Source organism: Canis lupus, chromosome 1, assembly GCF_011100685.1.
Source record: "Canis lupus familiaris isolate Mischka breed German Shepherd chromosome 1, alternate assembly UU_Cfam_GSD_1.0, whole genome shotgun sequence".
Classification (NCBI taxonomy): Eukaryota; Metazoa; Chordata; class Mammalia; order Carnivora; family Canidae; genus Canis; species Canis lupus.
Genome location: NC_049222.1, coordinates 31,679,937 through 31,695,832, shown reverse-complemented (window position 1 = coordinate 31,695,832; position 15,896 = coordinate 31,679,937). Strand labels below are relative to the sequence as shown.

At 37.9% G+C, this 15,896-nt stretch overlaps 1 protein-coding gene across 1 annotated transcript in view; it reads left to right on the top strand.

Annotated features, from left to right (window-relative positions):
• Positions 1-318: 318 nt before the first annotated feature.
• Positions 319-15,896, top strand: part of TXLNB (taxilin beta) — a 49,906-nt gene continuing 34,328 nt past the window's right edge. Inside the window, exons 1-3 of the mRNA XM_038526191.1 lie at positions 319-474; positions 2,960-3,403; positions 11,401-11,492. Coding sequence (XP_038382119.1) covers positions 2,974-3,403; positions 11,401-11,492 — 522 coding nt within the window. The 5' untranslated portion in view covers positions 319-474; positions 2,960-2,973. The remainder of the gene's footprint in view (positions 475-2,959; positions 3,404-11,400; positions 11,493-15,896) is intronic.

Sequence of the window (15,896 nt, the reverse complement as noted above, 5' to 3'; positions counted from 1 at the left end):
AATTGGACTAGCATAAGAAGGGGAAAAAAATGAATCACAGATTGCACTGGAAATAAACTAAGGAATAAGAAAATATGACCTCTGCCCAAAAGAACAACGATGAAAAATTGCACCGAGGGGCTATATATAGTGAGCATTTAGATTTTTAAAAGGACAAAACATGGAGTCTGATAAGATCTACCAGCTGTTTCTCTTTCCTCAGACCTTTGCCTAGAAGACAGCTACTGAAACTTGGGTGTACCTCTCTCTTGCTGTGTCATACACGGTTCCTTTCCTTCCCCACCCCCTCCCTGCTCTCCTGCCGCCCTGGCGCCTGTGTGTGTGTGTGTGTGTGTGTGTGTGTGTGTGTGTGTGTGTGTGGTTTCTCTCTCTCCCTTGTAAGAACACAGCTGCCTGTCCCCTGCTGTCACCGCTCCTCTGACTAGCTTCTTGCTGCCTCTTGCCTCTCCTTTCTGCTTAGCTCCCTGTCTTCTGGTAAGTGCGACAATCGCTCCCCGAACCCCGTGAGAAGCTGTAGGGTGCGGTTTGTGGTGTTCGAAACTTGCAACTTTGAGATTGCCAGTGAACTCTGAAGAACTTTCCATTGTTTTATTTATAATTGAAATGTGTTGCTCAGGAAGGGATGTGTGTGATAATTTGCTGGACTACCCAGTACAAGTGAAAAATTCTGAGGAGAGAAAAAAGGCAATAAAGTTTATTAAGAAGATAAAATTTAGAAATAATTTCTTGCTGTCAATTAATTAATATGGAAAGGAATCATTTAAAGTAGCAGAGTTCTCTGACTTTAATTTTCTCCCTCTTGGTGATTTATCTTGAGGCTACTTTTAGGAATTGAGTTGTCTTGTGGTTTACAATGACTCAGTTATTCTGTATTAAAGTAAATGTGGGCAATGAGTTTAAAGGATATCCATGGAATTAATATTAAAAACATCAAGGACTGTGGCCTCTGAGGAATGAAGAATAAATCAAATACAAGTCAACTTTTGCATTTAGACTAACCATACTAAAACTCTTGTGAGCAGTCAGTGTTAAATTCATTGCTTTGAAGTTGGGGTTTACTTTAGATTTTATTTCATACTAAGAAGACTCCCTAACACTTTAAAACCCACATATGTATTTAAGCCAGTAAATGTTTACTGCTTTTAGTTTTGATTTTAAAAGGATTCTCTTCCCTTAATTTTCAAAGAAGTGCTAAATGCCATGGCTCCTTTTAGAAGAGCTTAAAATAACTTCTGGCTGGACAGCAGGTGCCATGTATCTTTCTCAGAGTTTAGGGGAGGCGTAAGTTATATATAGACGAGTGTGCCCAACAAGTTGGGGTCAGGATAAAGAAATACCAGTGGTGAAAACAATGAGGCTGTTTACTGCATCTTTTGATGATAAAGCTGGTGAATTAAAGTAGGTAGGAGAAAAAAGTACTTCCTTCCAAGTTAATGAGCACTTGATGAAGGCCGTAAGTGGGTGGCAATGGCTGTAGGCTGGATTTTCCGTTCTTGTTGGGGTTCAAGCACTTGAGATCCCCTGCCCTGAGAATGAGAGGAGGAAGCTGTGCAGTGCATGGAACAGTATGTTTTTGGTTTTCTTCTCGAGCTACCACAACAGCAAAACCTGTGCATTATGAGAAACTTGTCATATTTTTGTGTCGTTCATTAGCAGCATCCCCATTAAATACCATTAACAAATAAAAGGCACCATAACTCCAAGGTCAACTCTATTGCAACCCTAGAAATGAAGATGGCCAGAATTCCTAAAATTCTTTGACTCACCTTGTACTTCAGCCCCTCTTTCCAAAGAGCCCACATTATATGTGGATTATTTCCCAAGTTTATCCCCTCCCTATTCATTAAACAGTGCTATTTCTTAAAAATTAAATTATGAAGTTAGCCTAGAGCTTCTTGACTGAGAAAAAAAAAGAGTTGTAATCTGTGTTTTTTTTTTTTTCTTAAAGAAAGTCAGTTTTTATATTGGAACACGAAAATATTAATAAAATTCAAGAAATTATTATTATGACCATCACCATGGTTCCATACTAGCTTTTGGTTAATTTGTACCTTCCTTCATTCTTCATTTTATCCAAAAATGGAGCTAGTTTGAACCTCAGAAAACGTGTTTTGCTGATAGATGATTAAGTGTTGCTCATTTGAGGAAAGGAAAACACCAGAAAAGCAACAAAGTATTTCCTGTATGTAGTATTCATTTATTTATTTATTTATTTATTTATTATTCATTTTTATCAATGTATTCATATTTATCAAGTCTTCACTTATGGATTAAAATAGACTAGGATTGGAGGGATCCCTGGGTGGCACAGCAGTTTGGCGCCTGCCTTTGGCCCAGGGCGCGATCCTGGAGACCCGGGATCAAATCCCACGTCGGGCTCCTGGTGCATGGAGCCTGCTTCTCCCTCTGCCTGTGTCTCTGCCTCTCTCTCTCTCTCTCTGTAACTATCATAAATAAATAAAAATTAAAAAAATAGACTAGGATTAGGACTGCTGTTGTTATGAATGATTTTAGTAAGTTCAGTGGCTCTTATATTAAATGTTTTAACTTTGAAAAAAATAACAGCATTTTAAACATTTTAAATACAGCCATCCATCCATGTACTTCCAATGACTGTAAGTCTACATAGAATAAAGTAAGAGAGCGATAACCAAATTGGCTTAAGCAATATGACAAATATAACATGAAAAACAATATCTTGAATTACTCCATTAATGTCAATCATAGAAATTTCTACTGGAATTTAAAGACCAAAACCAAAAATATGTTCACAGTATGACTTGCTTTGGAAAAATGGCTTCCCACTGTTTTTACATAACTAATTGCAATATCAATGGTTTGCAAAAGTACATTCATTCTATGTTAGAAGCCATAATTAATAGGTGCCCTTTGGGGGATATCCTTACATTTTATGTGTAACTTGGTTAACTATATAAAACCTGACTATGCTTATCACTAGATACATCTCCCAGTATGGAGATGAATCATTCTGTGCAGCTCTCAGGGGAACCCCAGTCAACACCTCCAGGAGACAGTTCATCATTACCCAGTCAAAATGGCTTGGAGAAGCAAGATGATAAGGATTCCTCAACCTCACTCCAAGCACCAGAAGGGATAGCAGGTGTGCAGTCTAAACAGGGAGCTCATGATATCTCTGAGGAGTTGAATCGACAACTGGAAGACATCATTAACACCTATGGGTCTGCTACTGAAAAAGAGGGTCCCACCAAGGCAAAGGAGCAGCCTGAGAACACAGAACCACCCGACAATGAGGATGGGGACTGTGATGAGGCCACTGAAGAGACTGACAGAGAACCCATGGCTTCTGGAGAGCTGGCCACAGCCAAAGAACCTATCAGCAATAAAGAGCAAAAATTGGAAAAGAAAATCCTAAAAGGATTAGGCAAGTAGTTATGTTCTAATGCATGACTTTTCTTTGATTATTCCTAAAAAGAGACACTTCCGCTAACCTTTACTAACAGCCACATCTCATTTTTGGATTGCTGTAATAGCTTCCTTCAGGGTCTCCCTATACTTCCCTTGCTCTAAGCTCTATGCTTGTGTTTAGCCGCTTCCCCTGAAAAGAGTGAAGTGAACTTTTCAACATGTTGCTCACCTACCCTGTCTCCCCAGTGATTTCCCACAACTCCTAGGACAAAGACTAAAATTCTTAACATGATCTTTTAGGCCCTAATGTTCTAACCCAAACCAGTCTCTGCAGCTTTATCTCCCATCACTCTACCGCATAATTCCCCTTCCTGAACTCTCTGCCCCTATCACCCACTACTACTACTGCCTAATTTGCTAATCATTCTGACCTTCTCTATCAGTTTTTTAATGTACCATGCTCCATGTACCACAAAGCCCACATACATCCTATTTTCTCTACCTAGAAATCCCTTCACTTTCAGCCCTTTGGGGACTTAACTTAGCAGTAAGCTCACAATTCAAGTGACATTTTCTTAGCCCAACCCTAGATAAGGTCTTCTTGTTTTCTGTTTCTGTTGTATCATGTATCTTTCCTTCCAAGCATTTAGCAACATTTGAGAGTGTACACTTATTTTTTTGTGATTATTTGGTTAATGCTTGTCTTCACTTCCCCTAGCTCTTTTAGAACAAGAACAGGAACTGTGTGTGAATTCAGACATCATTGGATGCCTAGTGTCTACAATAGTAGATGACATATGCTAGGTGGTCAGTAAATATTTGTTATAAGGATGAATGAACAAGAGAAATTGTTTAAAGCAAAGCTAGTGGAATCTGGATTTAAACAAAAGATAAATATAGAGATGGTTTGTATATAAAAGGATTGCCTATTAGATTAATGAGTGGAATGTTCTATTACTATATAAAATATTTTTTAACAAAACTCTTAAAAATGTTCAGTTATAGAATGTCAAAAATTATACAAAATATTTTTACTCTCATCCGTTTATTGATTCAGCAAGTATTTGCTAATGCATAGTCTTTATGAGGTACTGTGCTGGGTACACAAAGATAAATAAGGCCTTTTGGTTAAGGAGCTCTAAGTATGGAGAGAAAAGCAGATGTGTAATCTAATTGTTATATAGGATAAGTGCTAAGAACAGGTACAGGAAAAGTGAAGATTGTGAGGGATTTTACATAAAAAATGGCTGTGAGAAAAGGATGAGAGAGTTAATTTTTCAGCTACTAGTGAAAGCACGTTACTGTGCATAGGAGAGCCCCTCTGCCTGTCTTCGTTGGTGAGTTTCACAGTGACACTCAGGACAAGACCACCTCCTCTATGGTCCATTCCCTGACATGCCAAGCTATAGTTAGCATCACCTACCTTACTTCTCCATTAAATTTTCTGCAGCAATCATTTGTTTATATACCTGCCTCCCAAAGGAGGTAGAGAATCTATCAGAAGCCGCTATAATGTCTTACTCATTTCCGGAAGATAGTGTGGCAAAGTGAAAGATCACGGGCACTGGAGTCAGAACTGGGTTCAGATTCCAATAACAAGCTATCTATAAACCCCCAAATATGTCTGTGCTGGCATGGGATATCACTACGGTACTTAAAACCCATTGTGGGCAATACTTTCAAGAAAGGTTAAAAGACATTTAAATAAGACACTTGATAAACACAACATAAAGAATAAAATAACCCAAATAATACTTTTAAAATATCTACCAAAGTTGCAAAGTGCAGGACTAGAATCACTCAAGGGTTTTGGATCTTTGGGAAAGAGAATAAGGTTGTTCTGTGTTCAAAAGCTGTTTTTCCTTATCTATCCAAGACATTTCAGAAATGTCCCTTTGTATTAGTCATTGTTACATTTCTTATAAAACAGTACAAAGTCACATAGCAGAGGTGAATGGTTTCAAGTGTTCCTAATCCAGAAAGTTCTTTTGCTTTATCACCCTACAGCTATTTCTACAGAGGAGTGTGTATGTGCTGTATTGAGGGGATATGAAAAACATAAGGGTAAAATCAAAGATGACCACTTGTGGTTTCTTCTCTGTCTTCCATGAGTTATTTCAAAATCTATGCTGTGTAGTTACCAAATCAAAAGAATTGTAGAGAAAGAAAAAATTCCACAACTCTAATTCTGCCACTATCTACAAGCTACCAGATTTCAACTGAATGCCCAGAACCAGTGTTTGTGAAGCAGGGTGCCCATTTGTGCCCACTCTATGTATGTGTGAACAGTGACCCTTCCATGCTCTTCCTCTGAGCACCATCAGCATATTCTTCTAAACACTGTCATGTTTTGGCTTCATTATGACAAATATCTTTAGACTAATCAAAACATGGAACCACCATTTTCAACATGATTTCAGCCATCTGCAAGTAGCTATAGCAGGCTTCTTAGTTGTTCATCAATTAAATGGCACTGTGCTATCATCTAGACCAGTGGTTTTCAAACTTAACTGTGCATTAGAGTCAAATACAAAATGTATCAAAAATGCTCTTGACCACTGAAATTCAGAATTGGGAGGAATGGAATGGACCAAGCCAAAATACCAGGGGTAGTTTTGATACAAACAGGTTGTGGAAGCAATGATTCTGCTGCTTCAGAAAGTGCTTCCTCCCCCCTTTTAAAGAGAAAGTAAAGTGCTGGCTGTGGTCTTTCTTAGAATCTATTTGGACCTTTTATAGAATTTTAGTAAATCATTTGACCAGTACCTGAAAATATATCCTTAGATTTTACTTAGGTCCTTGATCAAAGATACCTTTAATTGCTGCATGTTTATCAGATAATATCTGCTTTATTGCTATCTTTGAGATGCTGAAATGTTCTGGCTCTCTAACCCAAAATTTTCCATAGCATATACTTTGGGATATTTGAGGTTTCAGACAAAGTTAAAGTTTCCTTACTGCTAGAGTTCTCTGACCTTTAACATACAACAATAAAAATCCCCAACAGAGATGAGCATAGTTTACATTTCCTGGACTTATTGGACCAAAGAGATCCTTCTTTCGCAGAACACCTTTGAATATTTGGGAAATGTCTCTACAACCCATGTATCCAGGACTCATTTTTCCTTTAGAGACTGCATATCCCACAATCACACACTACACACCAAAGCAATTGGAAGAATATTTTTAAATCTCTTTAGTTGATAAAGTCAGAACTGAAAGAAACAAAAACAGAGTCCTATTAGACACCACCATGACACATCATGTCAACATCTAAATCATCCCCCTTGCCTTCCCCACCCCACCCTCCAGACTCACAAATATTTTATTATTCACTTCTCTGCCAACAGTAGGTGGGCTGCATGGACACCCCATAGTAATAAGCATAAAACAATGATAAAATATAATATACATTCTGATATTTAGGTTGATAACTGATCGAGTAGGAAATCAGAGGTTTGAAGCCTGGGAAGAAAACAAAGCTGATCCACAGGTCCAATCTGGGCTCAGAATACATTGAGTCAACCCACTAATTTTATAAAAAGGGAAATTGAAGCTTAGAGAGTTTAAGAGTCTACAAAAAAGGTTACTCACCTAGTTGATGTGATTTTGAGATTATTCATAAAGAAAGCAAGGAGCAGAACTGAAGCCACTAATATTGCAGGATTGAGTATACATAAAAACTAACTGGTGTGTTGGGTAGGGAGCATTTACTATATAGCTCAGTTAATGGGTTCTGCCTTTAGTTACAGGTGACTTTCAGTTGTATCGTCTGAGGACTTTGACGAGGACAGTGGATTCTGAAACATCTTTAGAAAGCCATTCACTTACTCTTCCTTAGAATGGGCACTTTTCCAGATGATTTATTTCATCCATTTTAGCTTGATTTCTAGTTTCACTGTGAAAAGGGAATAAGCTGTTGCCTTGATACAAATCCTAAATTTTGGGATAAGATGGTAGGAGACAGGAAGAATTCAGGGAAAAGAGGAATCAACAGAGATTGCAAGATTCATGAGTAGATTCACAGGGAAACTGGATTTTAGGCCAGGTCCTTAAAGGAGAGAAAGGTTTAAAGAAATAGGTTGAATGGGAGAGAAAAACATTACTTGAGAAAAATGATTAGTACTATCTTCTGATCAGAATTAGGAATAGATGTATTCATTTCTTACTGTTCTTTCTGATATTTTTCTTTCTCACTATAAGGTTTTGCTTTACTTTGTTTTCCCTGGAATAATCTCCTCATTACTAGACTCTTAAAGTTATTTTTTCCTCTTAAGAAAGTTTTCTTTATAATTATAGCCAAGAAATTGCTAATAGTTCAAACATATCATCAACTGACCTAGTAAGAAGTCCAGGTCCAGTCCCCAACTGAATGAGAGGCCAAAGTTCCAAGTAAATATAACAAGGTGACTAAAACATTATATACAGAAGGTATAAAATGTTGGCCAAATAAAAACAATGTAACTAGAAAATACAGGGCAGGTAGTATTTTCAAAGCTGATAGTCATTAAAACTAAGCAAAACAAACAAAACTCAGACAACACAAGGTGAAATGAGGGATAAGAGAATCCTGATAAATTCTTAAAGTTTTTTATTTTTTTCCCCAGAACATTTTGGGAAGACAAATATACCATCCAAATATTGTTATTTTTGTTGTTGTCTAAATCAAGCCAAAAATGGTTAAAACTATTCCAGTTTCCAGTCATGGAATTTTACAAATCCTAAGAGCTAAACTCAGAATCCATTTAGTCAACTTACTAATTTTATAGGCAGGGTAATATAGGCCCAGAAAGTTGAAGACTATAAAAAACAAAACAAAACAAAAACAAACAAACAAACAAACAAAAAACTAGTCAGTGACACAGTCTGTTCTAGAACCCAGAGTCTAGTCTTTATGCTGAGTCCATGGGGAGTGTCCTTTTTATCAACATACACAAATCCTATTTCACTTAAGATTTCTATAGATACTCAGGAATTATTTGTATCATACTCACTACTTTTAAATTGTGTTAGAGAACAAAATTAACACTGAAATATAAATCTGGGTCTAACATTTGAAACAGAACCTTCACAATCTTTTCAAGCTTTTAGCTTCCGCCACAGCACATGGAAATCAGGAAGGGGGAAGACAGGCACACCTGGGTATCCAAGACCAAATTTTAAGCCCAAATTTTAAAAGACAATTTTGAAAGAGAAAAAGCCAGGTTTCAGACACTCATCAAATCTACATAAACTTAGTATTGATAGTTATCACTATGCTAAAAGTTTAAGAAAAATCCCAGTCCACATTTATATAGCCAGCTGATTTCATTATCTCAATTTAAGTGTTTTAATGTCTTTGATGTAACAATGATTCCTTCGTATAACAATATTCCCTCAGGCTACAGCTGTGCCATTGGTCATAGCCATGTGTGACATGGCTGTTCTTGTTGCTTTGGTGGTCCTACTTTTTGTAGAGTTTCTTGTAGAGTGTTTTGTGGATGGATGGCCATATGCCCTTCATGTGCCTTCCCTGGCTTTAATGGGGACTTCAGGTCTGTCCCTTGCTTTTTTAATGACTAATCTTACAATCACACTGTTTTGGAATGACACACTGGGGAGAAGTCAGGTCATTCCCTCACAATAAAATATCCCTGAAAAAAGTCAGTTTGTCTCTGGTGTCTGACACTATCACCGAATGACCTCATTTCTGTGGAACTGTAATTGCAGCCTTTATTAGAAGATGAGCAATCTCTGTCTATTTCTCTTCACCACGATAATCCCACACAACATTCTAGTCCAGCAAAACCAATGAAAGTTTAAAACTAAGCCCCCTGATGTCACAAATTTTTTAATCCTGCACATGCCCACCTCCAATTTCCTGGATGTTTTTTGCTGTTGAATGATAGACTGATGCCTCTGAATGTTAACCTTTTATACAAAATAATGGGATATGAGAGTAGAAAGATACCTCAGTGAATGTGCCCAAAACAAAACAGAACAAAACATAATCCCCTTCTCACAGCTAAAGAAAATAAAAGGAAAGAAGATTCTTAATATGGAGAAAAAAAAGAGAGAGAGAGAGAGACCCATGGGACTCACTCAAATGTTTCTATCTCCCCCAGATGAAACACATAATGGTTTTATGTGCTAGTACTCAGACTGAGAAATATCCTAAGTGTATATTAAATATCACAGGTGAGAGGACCTGTCTGTCCTCTAGTCAGTCACAAAGTAGTCTTCAGGACAGCGTTCGTTTCATTTACATGTTACTAGCGAGCACAGGTTGGCTTTGCTCTGTTCCACTATTACCAACATTTACTGAGAACTTATCGTGGACAAAACATGTGCTGGGTTCTGGGCCAAATCTGATCCACAACAATCTCTTTCCCCTAATAGATGACACTCACTCAGGACAGCAGTCTTCATCTGGGTGCCTTTCACAGCCTGAAGACAAGGGATGTCCTGACCAATGCACATCTCTCCCTGGCTGCTAGAGAAATAGCTCACAGCGCAGGTGCAGTGGAGGTGGGCAGCAGTGATTCTCAGCTTAAATGCAGCACGAGGCACCCAGGCCATAATTGGAGAGCTGGCAGGTTGCCTCTCACACCCACCTTCTCCCCGTCTCAGGTCAGGTCTCTAATCTGAACTGACTCACTGGGCAAAGATGGACAAAACCAGCTGTTAGGAATGAGGTCATGTTTTTTAAGAAAAAGTTTTCTTTTCTTTCTCTGGGTTTCCTGGCATCCAAATTCCACATGGGAATGGAGCGATTTAGAGCAAATAGACCAACCTTGGACTCAAGCCTCAGCTCTGCCAGTACTAATTATGTAACTTTGGCCTTCTCTGGGCTTTAGATTTTTAATCTATAAAATTAACCAGTTGTCTGGCTGCTCTTTAAAGTACTTCTAAACCTAAAATTCTTTGATGCCATTAGAGTTACCAGAATTAGCAAATAAAAATACAGGATGCCAAGGGGAATTTGAACCTCAGTAAACAATGCAAATTTTTTTTGTACAGTCATGTCCCATGTCCTGTATTTCATCTGGCAAGCCTAATTCCATGATTTATCTGCCTCTCCAGGATAAAAGCAAATATTTTAGCAAAAGGGAAATGCCTGTTCTTGGGAAAAGGTTGTCAAAGTTGTTAATATTCTTACATAGATTTAGGCCAGGAAACATGGCCTCTACCGTGTGGTTTGACCTTCCGATTCTAATTAGCCAGAGTGGCTGTCACTCTGTTCCACCTTGATCAGACTCTTTGAAAAGGTATCATCAGTGGTACATGCAGGCCTCAGGGTCCCTCTCCTCCCCACCAACACTCAGCCCAATGGCTAACTTGAAAACAAGATTTCTAGGCCCACAGAAAGGCAAACAGAGAGGCTGAGCTGAAGAAGACGAAAGAAAGAACAATGAGGAAAGAGAAGAGTTTGAGATTTACTATCAAATAATTGTGAACAGATGACTCTTAAATTGTAGCATAAACTCCAACGGGGACCGGACAAGGAGACTGCCAACAAATTTTAAGGCCTGGGCAGGAGGAATGAAGGCCCAGGAAGGCAGAAGCCATCATCACAGAAACACCAAAAAGTCTGTGGAAAAGGCCCTCCATGTCTTGGCTTGATTTTCCTTCTATGTAGATTTTATTCTCTGCTAGATAGGAGATACAATCAGATCATTCCCACCCAAACCTATCTCATGGAATGCATTCATGCACAGGAACAAGAGAATGATTCCCCCAAAAGAGAGAGAAAAAAGAGGTACTAAAAACAAAACTAACCAAAAAATGGCATACTGAACTGTCAAATTTCTGTGCTTTGGGCTGGAATTCTAGAACTGCATGTATCGATGCTGGCCATTTCATGGGAGTCAGAAATTTTGATTGGCTGTTTTGCTTTTATTTTTTTAATTAATTAATGAGGCGAAATGGATGACTTAGCCTTATATAAAGTCAGCATTTTTTATTCTTTTGAATATTTTCAAAACATTTAAAACACTTTTTCATATGTCTTTATGGTTTTTATTTTCTTTGAAGGCAAAGAAGCCAACCTGCTAATGCAAAATCTGAACAAGTTGCAAACACCTGAAGAAAAACTTGATTTTTTATTCAAGAAGTATGCTGAATTGGTAAGATCTCTGATTAGTTTTTTTTTGTCAGAAAGATTCAGGCTCTGGCTAGAGCTGATAAAAAGAGGCCTTTCGTTTTTCAGGTAGCTCATTAGAGACCATAGCTGGTTGCCTCACGCAAGCCAAAACAAGAATCCATAAAAGCAGAATTTTTTTAAAAGGAAAAAGAAATAGAAAAACTGAGGAAAAACAGCTCAAAAAAGAAAGAGAAGAGAGTTGGAATCTATTCTGCCTTCAATTATATGTATAATTTGGGGAATGGAAAAGAGAATTATAGAGAATTGAAAATTGTGGATATTTTAAAGTTCTTTTTGGGTTTGTAATAAAAGAGAAATATACTCAATATAAAGGCGATATAGGCAAGAGAAGGTGACAGGAAGAAAGGTAAGAACAGGTGCATAGGCACCTGCCTGGGTGTTTTGAGAGGCCCCCTCAGGAAGGGAGAGGGATGAATTTATCCTACCTTCACTGTGTAACACCTTCTCATTTGGCCTGGAAAACTTTATTTGTTCATTCAGCCAGTCACTCAGTCATTCAACCATTCATTCATTCTCTTTGATCTACATTCTTCTCCCTGCCCCCCTGTGGCAGTGCTTGGTGTGGATCACTCTCTGCCTAGTGCTAGGTCCTCCCCATGGAGGGTCCATCTGGAGAAGGCCATTCGAGAGGCAGGGAAGCCACTCAATGGACACCAGAGAGCCGGCAAAGTGCACTGCCTCCCCACTGGTACTCCTTCAGTGGGTCAGTTGGGGAAAAGAGGAGGGTTCAGTGTAGCAGCCTCTCCGCTAAAGCAGCGACATCTGTGTCCTACTCCCCCGGGTGTACGAAGTATGCAACCCACTGCTGGGATGTGACGTCTGCTCAAGTGAAGCTAGCCAACATGCTTCTCCCTCATATCTGCTGGCTTTCTTTAAAACAATGTTTTCACTTACTGATTTCTTTTGGACAAGCAGTGACAGGAGAATGAAACCAAGTCCACACGCAACAGAACATTTCCTCTAGGTGGCAGGGTGAAGGCAGGTTTACCTTTGCCACTAATGAAGTTTCATTTGGAGCCTCTCACTGGCATGGGCCTCTCTGAGGCCCTAGACGGAATTGCTTTTTCTTAGTTTTGTTTTCTGTGTGTTTTGTTTTGAGAAGAGAGTCCAAACCTGAAGGGGCTTCAGGCATGCAAACCCCTTGTCTTATCCCTATCAGTGGAGTGCAATCTAACAAGTGATTTGTTTTCTTTCTTTTTCACTCTTTTGTCTTGTGGTTCCTGTTTTTCCCTTTCTTCCTATCCTCCTGTTGCATCCTCTGGGCTGAACTGTCCTGCAATAGACCTGGAGGGACTCTGAAATACTGAGTGACTGGCTGGTTGCTTAACTCCCCTAATACTTTTTAATTTTTTTTTAATCACATAAACCCCACATCATGATGATACGAGAAATGCTGCAGACATGAGCAAAAATCTCTCTAATGTCATAATCTAAAACACAAACTTTGATTTATCCATCTTCCTTTCCAATTCTGCTATATATGCAGAGATACTTTTTATAACAATTACTATCATAAGGTACGTATGTAATTTGGTACCTGGTTTTTTTGGCTCATATGACAGACATTTTCTCATGTAGTTCAGAGTCTTTATAATTATATTTTATAATAGCTATGTCTTTTTCCATGAAGTGGCCATTATCTCCTGGTTCTCGAGTCTGGAGACATTAGATTCCTTCCACGATTTGCTTTACCAAATACTGCTGCATGGAACACCGTCATGCATTAGATCTGTTCCTTCTCCTTTATTTTATGATCTTTGGGAAAAGTTCCAGAATTGGATTACTGAATCAAGTAGTATGAATTCCTTCTGGTTTTTGTGTTTGTTTGTTTTTTAATGGTCATAGTACTTTCCAAAAGCATAGTAGAAATTTATAAAGCAAGTACCGTGTATCAACTTTTTTTTTTATTACAGTTTGCTTAACACTAGCTATTAACTGTCTATGAACAATTTCAATGGCATAAAATAAGTTAGGTTTCAAAAATATTTTTCCTAAAAATAAGGCCCCATTCTCACCTGTCCATCCCTGCTCTCTTCAATATTTCCCACATCATTTTCCCTTTGCCACTTTGATTTACCTCCTTCTACCAAAGCCAGTCATGTTTCGTTTCTAGCGCCATGCTTCATACTTGGCTGGACTGGGCAGTATTCGAGCTCCGTACAGGAAGCCATGTGCAGTGCTGCAACCCACAGAAACACATGAGAGAAGCACCACTTCTCCCATCTGCCGAGATTTTCTTCCTAAACCACAGCTGTTCACCATGGGAACTCCCTCCGCCTACTCACCTTCCTAGTCAAGAGTCACCCCACCCAGGTTATTTTTCCAGAGCGCCTACTCAATTCAAGCCTACTTACTATACTTTGGCATTTATATCATGTCCTATAATGAACTTTAAAACCCAAAAGATCATTCTAGAAAGAATGAATAGGAGATAATTGGCCAAAAACTCATTACATTTCTTTTTCAGAAAGGCAAAATTATGAATAATTTCAATCTTTTACTTAAAGACTAAAACCTATTTCATTGCTCACTGATTTGGATATTAATATAGAAGGTGTCTGACATGTATTAACATAGAATAAATCATCAAATTCAAAGCCGTGAATCAAAATGCCACTCTAGCTAACTCACCCTTACAGACTCTGAATCCTGTAATATCATCTACGATTGTTTTCATTAATAAATAAGGATATATTTATTAATAAAGATACCACATGACTAAATTAAGAAGGGACTTGGGAGAAGTAGGTTTTCTAAGTTTCCTCAGTTTTAATGTAGTCACAACAAACCACTAATACTATTCTGATTTCATAATTGGCATTAATTTTACTTTTTTAACTTAATAATGAAAAAGAGAGAACAAGAAAAATAGCAGATAAAAATCCAATATGACTGTTACAATTGTACAGAAGTGCTGTGTCTAAGTGCATCATTAAATCACTAAGCCAGTAAGTATTTGACTAAAGTTGACTCGTTACAATATGTTCGCTTTCATTCATTAAGAACCATATATATATATATATATATATATATATATATATATTCACAAGTCAGAAGTATTTGAATAAAGTTAGCCACACTCTTCATAAATTTGTCAGAAAGTTAAGAGTTTTTATTTAGAGCAAAGCAAGATAGACCTAATGGCAAATATGTATGACTTTGCAGTAAAACTAGAACATTACATGGTTGATAAGCAAGCAAAAATCATCTCTTCCAACTTATAAAACACATGTAGGGTATCTTTCTCCTAGTGCTCAGGTAAATCCATATGGGGTAGTACTCCCTTGTTTGGCAGTTTTGCTCACTGTGGGCCAATAGTCAATGTCTGTCTGGAGATATTATGAATGCCACAATTGGGGGGCGCTACTGGCATCCAGTAGGTTGGGGACAAGGATGCTGCTAAACAGCCTACAATGCTCAAGATAGCCCCCCACAACAAGAAATTATTTGGCTCAATATGTACAAGTGCTTAAGTTGAGAAATCCTGACATACAATTTAATCTTCAAAAAGAAAAAAGTCTAAATAATAATGGCAATAACAATAATAACAATATATAAATTTCAGATAGAGATAATAGGTCATTTAAAATCCAAATACACTCTCTCTCTAAAATTTTTTTTTTATAATTAAAAAAAATGAAAAAAAATGGGAGGCGCCTGGATGACTCAGTCAGTTAAGTGTCCAACTCTTGATTTCAGCTCGTGATCTCAGGGTCGTGAGATGGAGCCCTGCATGGGGCTCTGTGCTCAGTGAGAAGTCTGCTTGAGATTCTCTCTCTCCCTCTTCTTCTGCCCCTCCCCCCACTCTATCTCTAAAAAAATAAAATAAAAATAAAAAATTAATAAAATCCAAATATAAGCACAAATGTAACTATGGTACAAAATGAAAAAAACTCATCCATCCTTTTAATAGGAGGTTAGAATGAGAAACATAATAAAATATCAATGATTTTCCAATTGAACCTCAAGAAAGAAATCAATTTCAATCAATGTTTATGGTCATATGGGTCTAATTTTTCCTGATGTTAATTCTCACTAATAAATGAAAATTGCCCATAAATGTGAAGATTGAATATCATTTATGAACATCCCCAGCTTAATCCAACAATGATCATTTTGGTGTGGCAGGAAGGAGTGAGGAAGAGAGTAAAATAAGTCATGAACTGAAGTAAATGTGATAGTCTTGTTCAGCTAGTTCAAAAAGAACAAATACCTTTTCAAGACAGGGAGATTGAGGCACATGCGAGAGTTCATATCGTGTGTGATCACTTGCATCAGATTCTTCAAGTCACTAAGAACACCTGGGGTTCAGAAGCCCTGACAGTCTCACATGGGCTTTTCCTCCTCTTGAGCCAACAAAGTCATA